Genomic DNA, 8,548 nt, shown 5'->3' on the forward strand with positions numbered 1-8,548 from the left:
AAAGCCCCTTTCTCTCACCTGTATCTGTGTCAATCATTATTTTTTTCAACCGCATTCGTCTCAGAACATCCCCTCACAACTAGCTTAGCCGCTTTCAAGTCGCAAGCCAAGCTATCCTGACGTCTCTTTCCCGCCCAAACCTGGCCGCGGCAGCCAATTACGGATCGAAGTAATGAGCAGCCAGGATTGACAGTCCCTCCCACTCATTTGTCAACAAATCAGAATGGATGGCACGGGGGCGAAAAAAACCACCCGGCAGCCTCTCCTGCTCGTTATCGCTGACAAGTTGTCTCGCGATGATTTGTGGATTTTCCGCCTTTTTCATCTTGTGATGTATTCGTGAAATGGCGCCTCGCATTCGTGATACCGCAGCCGAGCCAGCCTGGATGGGCTACTTTTAGCGACCAAATCTACATAGAAAAAAGGAGATATTTCATTAAAGCTGCTCAAACAACCGTCGGCTAGGCTAGCAGGCTAGCACGCTGACGCCCACGCGAACCGAATTAGGCCCAGAGTTTTACAGCCTCAGCTCTAAGGAGGCTGGGATGAAGTTAAAACAAAACCATCCCTGCCAGGTACAAAGAGGCCTGCAGTCTTTGAACCACAAGACAGGAGACGTGACACGCTCTACGGTAAAACTCAGGGGAGCAAACCAAACCTTTAACTCGCTAATTCACAACTCCTTGGTTTGCAAGGCCCTGTTTCACGAAGGCCAATCTGATCTGTGAGTTTAGGCGTCTTAAAAACTGTCCTTGTTGAAGAAAACCTCTTCTATTTTTCAGATGGAGATGGACGGAGGGACCTTGGTCTTTGTGCATGCCAACAGACTGACAGACACCTTCATTCATTCATTTATGGACCATTCTACTGAGTTAGTTCAAACTGAGGCCTCAGGCTGTAAAAACTTCTAAAGTATTCAGAACTTACATTAGTTTCATAGATATTTACAAGGATTCTGTTATTATTTATTATTTATTATTATTATTATTATTATTTATATCTGTTATTAACCCCATTTACAAAAAGTTGGGACGCTGTGCAAAATGTAGATTAAAAACAAAAAGCAATGACGTGCAAATCATTTAAACCTTATATTTGATTGAAAATAATACCAAGACAATATATCAAATGTTGAAACTGAGAAATGTTACTGTTTATTGAAAAATATATACCCATTTTGTTTTTATTTACATTTTGCACAGCGTCCCAACTATTTTGAAAATGGGGTTGTATTTAAACTCTAGGCATTAATTGAGATAGTCATAAGCAAAACATGTACAAAATGATTTATATGGTACTTTATATTGTCTGTCCCAAACCCTAACCCCTAAATTTACACTTTAGTAATATTTACATAAAAATATTTACATTTTTGTTTATTTGTTTGTTTGGTTTCAAAGTCTCTTTTTGGTTTCTTTTAAAGTAAAGTTGAAAATTTATTGAAAAAGTGCTGTACCACATTTTCATGTCACTCCCGAAACACATCGGCTGTGTCCCAATCCAGGGGCTGCATCCTTTGGAGGCTGCATTTGAGGGCAGGAACAGCGGTGCTGTGACGCTAACAGGAAATCCACCATAGAGCAGACCGTCTCATTTCAGTTAGGCTTTCGTGGGTCTACGCAGCCTTCATAGACCACATCCTTCGAAGGATGCAGCCCCTGAATTAAGACACACCTAAAGAGTTTTAGCCCGTAGGCAGAGCCTTATTTTAGCCACGCCCTGCATTTCAAAGCAGGAAGTGAGACTCTCTGTCCCTCATGGCCACATGGTGAGCAGTTAGATGCCATTATTTTAAAGCAAATTTGTCCCAAAATGTTTGGAAAGTGAAAAGTGTTTTGAACTTTAAACCTTCAATGACCCTTTTAGGTTTTTTCTGCCTATAAGTCGTGTTGGAAATGTTGTATTTGTGAAATGAGCACACATGAAGACCACCACAGTGTCATATTTGCTAGAGGGGAACTCATTTTTCAAATAACCCAAGTTTTCAAATTTTCAAAGGTAGCTGTTGATAAACTGGTTGTATTTCAGTTACTCAGCAGACACACTTTGGTCAGAAACATGATAGGCGCAACAATGGTTTTAAGGTCCAACTGAGCTCCTTAAATAAGTTTTTTCCAGGTGAAAAGTTCGTATTTGTACCTTTTCATAACCGAATGATTTAAAACAGAACAGTAAAATAAAAGCCTGGAGACGAGACGGGGTGTGTGGAGTCAGTACAGCTTAGAACATATCATTTCAGTGGATTATGGTTCAGTTATGTTCCCTGACTAAAGGTACTGAGATGCACCCTTGAGGGTCCCACCCCAGTAACAAGAGGGGCACTCCCCCAGTGACAGTTTACTACCTTTATTTGTGAGAGAGCAGCCTGCCATTTTCTGTCCATCAACTCAAGAGCTTAGTAACAAAGCGAAGCTGTGTAAAAGTGTGTTTGCGATAACTCATCTTGTACGCAGGTTAACTTTGAGTTTGGTTTCAAATTTAGCAGTACCAGTCGGACCTGGTTGGGTCTCAGAGTTTCAGGGGCTCATTCAGGCTTCAGTTTCGTTCCTCTGCAGACCTCTACTGAAAGGCTAGTATTTATCTACTGCCAACATTATTAGTTATTAGCACTGATAATTGATGATCCACTGCCATCATCTCTGTTATTAAACTCATTTTCATCTCCAGCATAACAAAAAACAAATTTGTCTTGCTTTTTTGGAATAAAAATATGCACTGCAGACTAAAATCATCCACATGTGAAAATACAAATATAAGCACGTGTTATGTGATGCTTCTAACGGTATAAATTCATTACTCATAAGCACCCTTTCATTACAGTCATGCACAATAAACAGACTCTCTGTAATGAGAGAAAAACAAAGTACACTAAAAACCCTATTTCCAGTGCGCCTATCATGTTTCTGACCAAAACTACTTGAACATAAATAAATCATATTTACAGCTTCCTTAGTCATGAGTAGGAACTTCTGAGGAGGACTTGAGAGCAGCATTTGCTGTGTGCTTGGACAGTGGTCAGCCATGGAACCGTGGAACAGGAGGACCTTTATTAAAATCTTTCCCACATGTATTATTTGTATGAATTTATTATCTTTTCTGTTGCACAGAAAACACACACTGACACAGCAGTGCTGCTGGAGTTTTTAAACACCTCAGTGTCACTGCTGGACTGAGAATAGTCCACCAACCAAAAATATCCAGCCAACAGTGTCCTGTGGGCAGCGTCCTGTGACCATTGATGAAGGACTACAGAATGATTAGCTCATACTGTGCAGCAAGAGATGAGCTTTCATCTCTGGTTTTACATCTACAGGGTGGACCAACAATGTAGGTGCGTCCAATAGAGTGGACAGTGAGTGGACACAGTGTTTAAAACTCAGACCAGCGCAACACACACTAACACTCCACCACCACATCAGTGTCACTGCAGTGCTGAGAATGATCCACCACCCAAACAGTACCTGCTCTGTGAGGGTCCATGGGGGTCCTGACCACTGAAGAACAGGGTAAAAGGGGGCTAACAAAGTATGCAGAGAAACAGATGGACTACAGTCTGTAACTGTAGAACTACAAAGTGCACCTATATAGTAAGTGGAGCTGATAAAATGGACAATGAGTGTAGAAACAAGGAGGTGGTCATAATGTTATGCCTGATCGGTGTAGTTCATTCATATATCAGTCCTAAAGGCACACAGGGATGCAGGAAGATGTTTTAAATAGGGGGTGCTGGAATCATAAACAGCATATATGTGATGTGAATGATGACATCAGAAATGATTTGCCTTTTCCCCTTTTTTTGGTACTTTACATCCAACACAATGCACCATACTGCACTACAATGAGGCGAGAGACGACCTTATATACACATAACTGACACATCAGATCACTGATACACATGCTCTCTCTGCTCTCATCCTGGACAAACTTTATGCAAATTAACTAAGTGGCGGCCAATCAGATTGTTGATAAGTGTGTGTTTTAGTCATGTGCTCATTGTTAACTTAAATAGTGCACTACTGCAGATTTTGAAAATATATAATTCAAAATAGAAAAATACAAACTCTCCTACAAAACAAGCACATGTGAGTCTTTGCTACACTTAAATGATTAAAAAGTTCAGATCTCTCTAGCAGTTACAGTCCTGAAATCAGGGGGTGCTGTAGCCCCCTCAGCACCCACCACTTCCGGCGTCCCTGAAGGCACAGTAACAAAAATTGCCAGTTTACTTATGAGGCTGGAAAAAGGTCATGCAAAAATGATTTAGGGTTGTTTTTGGTGCATAAAACAAATGTCATTAGTGGACCTCAGGGGAAAAAGTAAAACACAAGACAAATGAAAAGATTTAAAAGGTAGTAAATACACTGTTGGAAATAAAGGTTCTGTGCAGGCACATTTTTTGTTTATTAAGGTATAATCAATGTAACTGTTCCCTCAAAGGTACAACAGTGGTTTTAAGGTCCTGTTGTGAACCTTAAATAAGTTTTTCCAGGTGAAAAGTTCGTATTTGTGCCTTTTCAATACCTAATCTTTTAAAACAGAACAGTAAAATAAAAGCCTGGAGACGAGACGGGGTGTGTGGAGTCAGTACAGCTTAGAACATATCATTTCAGTGGATTATGGTTCAGTTATGTTCCCTGACTAAAGGTACTGAGATGGACCCTTGAGGGTTCCACCCCAGGTACAAGAGGGGTCCTGCCCCAGTGACAGTTTAGTACATTTATATCTGAGTATACAGTAAAGAACCCTAGACATATACATGTTTTTAGAACATAAAACAAAACCCTTTAAATTTACCCAACCAGGCCTGCAAGCAGGGCCAAACTATCATAGTGAGGTCACTGCAAAGCAGGCTACAGTGACTGCTAACCTGAATAAAAGGACCAGTGAAGGACACTTACATCTCTCCTTCTGTTCCTCAGGACTACACGAGGCCTCTGTGTCCACGAGCAGCCCGGACACCGCAAACAGCTTCTTCCCAGCCTCCTCGGCTGCCTTCAGAGCACTAGGAGACCCCGAGGGGATGCGGGCCACCCCAAAGTCAAACTCCTTCCCCTCCGCGTCCGTGTACCGCAGATGAGGAGAAGCTTCTGGTTCCAGGCAGCCCTTCAGACGCTTGGCTGGAAGAAAGGCTGACTGGTAACCCCCACCATCTCGCTCCTCTACCGGAGAAGAGAAGGGCCTGAAGGCGCCCACACCTCCGTGAGAGAGGACGCCCAGAGGAGAGCAGTCCAGATTAGCCGGGGCGAACTGAGGATGGAGGTGAAGGAGGGATGTGGGAAAGTCTCGAGGGGCAAAGCCTCCCTGGCGGTGGTACATGGAGGTGAATGTGTAGGAGCTGGCAGGGAACGGGAGGTGAATGTCTTTCTCCAAAGTGACGGGGACCCCAAAGGGTCGTGGAGGTTGGCACGGGACGGAGGCATCTCTACCAGCTTCAGCGGTGGAGGCCAGGACCATTAGAGCGGGAGACGCCAGAGGACTCGGCATGTAGGAGGAGCTCTCCATCTTGAAGGCCGTCCGATGGAGGTCCATTCCTGTCCAAGGCCTGGCGATGGATGGAGGAAAAGAGGAGCTACAGAACTTCACCAGGATCAAACAGCCACGTCTACGAGCAGATCATTCTCTGACTGACATCTGTGAGGAGAAAAAAGATGTATGAGATTAATTATGAGAGTTTAGAGCACTAAAAGGGAAGTGAAGGGGAATCCAGCAAGTTTTCTAAATTGAAATTTCTGCATACAAATTCAGTGAGTGAGATGTAAACAGAGTGATTCAGAGTGGTTTGGGGTGAAATGGTTCAGATGTCTTTACAGTGGTGGTGATAGGGACCAGGGGTCGCCATGACTACAACACAAATATAGACATTTTATTTACTATCCAAAACCACCAGTGAACCTACACGAGTCTTCTGAGTTTATATGGAATGTTGATGATGGGAAAATCTGGGAAAATCTGGAAAAATAAGATTTCTTTGATGATTATGGCTGCACTTTGCATGTATTTTAAAAATATATACATGTCTCAGGTAAAAATCTTCTAAAACAATCATCAGACAATGTCTCAGACATCAGATAGTGCGGTCAAAACCCATTTCACTTTCTGTGAGGGAGCTTTTAGAGGCATTAAACTCAGAGCGTTTCACACCAAACCACCCTGATTCAATTTTTTACATTTGAACCACTCAGTTATTGGGAAGTTTTAGGAGCAGCTCAGCCAGTTTGTAACACAGTCCATGAAGTAACTGAATAATAAACATAGGATATAATAAGCTGAAAGATTTTATTTTTTAACATCATTTAAAATGTCATTTAAACGTCTTTTAAAAAGTTTTAATCAGTTGCATGTTTTAGTCATGTGGACCCCACTGACACATTCTAATCATGCACATTCCCAGCACTGCATGTTCAGTGTGCAGAGTCGAGGAGCTACAGGGCTGCTAGCAGCAGAAATCAGACAGAAAGAGCTGGAAGTGAAAAGATTGAAACTGATTTTCTGTCCTGTTCTAAAGTGTGTTCTAATCGAGAAAAGAAAACACAACACAACAGAACAAACAAAACAAATATTAACCAATTCATATATACATGTGTATATATATATATATATATATATATATATATATATATATATATATATATATATATATATATGTCGTTGCTGTCAGACCAAAACATCATATCTTCAATTTTTGTTGTTCTTCTGTTTTTTGACATAATTTAAAAATGCATACTGCCCTTTATATTGTGTGTAAATTTCAAGATGAATGGCCCAAACTGAGTTGGAAAAACGTCTGGTTCAATAGACTTACTTTAAAAGTAAAGTTACCATATATATATATATAATCTATAGCCTTTGCAAAAAACCACCATAGATCATTGTACTGTATCAAAAACAAAAAGCAAGGATGTATTAATTTCTATAAGCAGCATATCTGATTTCATTACATGGTACTGGGGCTGTAGAGGTCTGTAAATGGTTAAATCAAAACAATGACATGTAAAATCATTGCTTATTGTACAAACATAATTTGTGTTTATTCTAACATTAGTGTTTTTTTTGAGCAAATAAATATTTCTTGCCCAGATAAACAGCTTTTTAAATCCAGTTTTCTCAGGTGTCTAAAATTTTGCACAATACTGTCTATCTATCCTTCTATCTGTCTGTCTGTCTGTCTGTCTGTCTGTCTGTCAACTCAATGATATGTATATTTACATAAAAGACAAAACGTACTAAAGCACAACCCAGCACAAAGCAACCAAGCAAAACAAAGCACAACATGAAAAAACCCAGCAAAGTACAGTGAACACAAAACAACACAACACAACTAAAACAAAACAAGAAAACTAAAACAAAACACAAGAAAACCAACACGAAACTTAACACTAACACAAAACACAACAAAACTAACGCAGAACACAACAAAACTAACACAGAACACAACACAAGAGCAATAAAATGAACGTAACTGCAGAGCTGTATTAAGAGCAGATGGGAGTTTGTAAATGAAGGGAGAAGAAAACTGACTGTGGATCTGCTGACATATTAATAATAAAGCTTATTGATTAGTGGCTCCTGCTCTGAATTCAATAGACTAACATAAAGTGATGATGATGATGATGATAACAGAAACTGTTACTGTTACCTCTAATAAAAATAATAGTCATTATCATCATCAGTCAGACAGTGAATTAAAACCAGATGCTTTAAAAAAAATCCAGCATTTGATTTTGGAGCCACTTTAAGTGAGTATGTAAATACTGTAGGCATCATTTTCCAGATATGAGACCATAAATACACAGCATACAGAATAGAAAAGAAACAAAGATTCAGTGTGTGTGTGTGTGCGTGTGTGTGTGTGTGTGTGTGTGTAGAAGAGATCGAAAAGATCAAAAGATTCGCGAGCAAAATCTAAACTTTTCTCAAACCCTGAGCGCTTCGTTCAGCTGTATTGACAGTCAACGTACACAGACAGTAAAACACCGAGCAGAGCACAACTTTACAGGACAGCAGGACGGAGCTGAGACTGCCGACAGCAGCGGAGACCAAACTGACGGCCCGCGCAGACGGACAGAGAGAAACAGTCCGAGAGAGGAGAGAAACAAAGAGAAGGAAAGAAAAGTGGAGGAAAAGAGAGAAAAAGAGAAGGACAGAGAGACAGACGAATAAATCCGTCCGCAGTCTCTCTCTCCCTCTCTCTCTCTGTAACTCACCGCTCAGTGTCTCCGCGCGAGCCCAACTGCCAGCGGACAGCGCACGAGCCGCACGGAGGAAAGCACGCGCTCCCCCTACACACACACACACACACACACAAATGCTCTCTCGCTCTCTCTCTCGCACGCGCACTTGCTCTCTCTCTCTCTCTCTCTCAATGTCTTTTCTTTCTCTATCGCTTTCTTTTCTCTCTGCTATCTGTTTTCTCTGTTGTCTAAGTTCTCTCCTTTTTTACCCCCCTCTCTCTCTCTCTCCCTCTCTCATCACTTCTCTCTCTCTCTCTCTCTCTCTCTATACATACATATATATATATATATATATATATATATATATATGTGTGTGT

General features: G+C 41.0%; 1 protein-coding gene across 1 annotated transcript in view; it reads right to left on the bottom strand.

Moving 5' to 3' along the window:
• rnf220b (ring finger protein 220b) overlaps nt 1-8,284 on the bottom strand; it is a 69,265-nt gene extending 60,981 nt beyond the window's left edge. Inside the window, exons 1-2 of the mRNA XM_036578092.1 lie at nt 8,205-8,284; nt 4,899-5,631 (exon numbers count right to left, since the gene is read on the bottom strand). Coding sequence (XP_036433985.1) covers nt 4,899-5,529 — 631 coding nt within the window. The 5' untranslated portion in view covers nt 5,530-5,631; nt 8,205-8,284. The remainder of the gene's footprint in view (nt 1-4,898; nt 5,632-8,204) is intronic.
• Between the last annotated feature and the right edge of the window lie 264 nt (nt 8,285-8,548).

This window comes from Colossoma macropomum, unplaced genomic scaffold (assembly GCF_904425465.1).
Source record: "Colossoma macropomum unplaced genomic scaffold, Colossoma_macropomum, whole genome shotgun sequence".
Classification (NCBI taxonomy): Eukaryota; Metazoa; Chordata; class Actinopteri; order Characiformes; family Serrasalmidae; genus Colossoma; species Colossoma macropomum.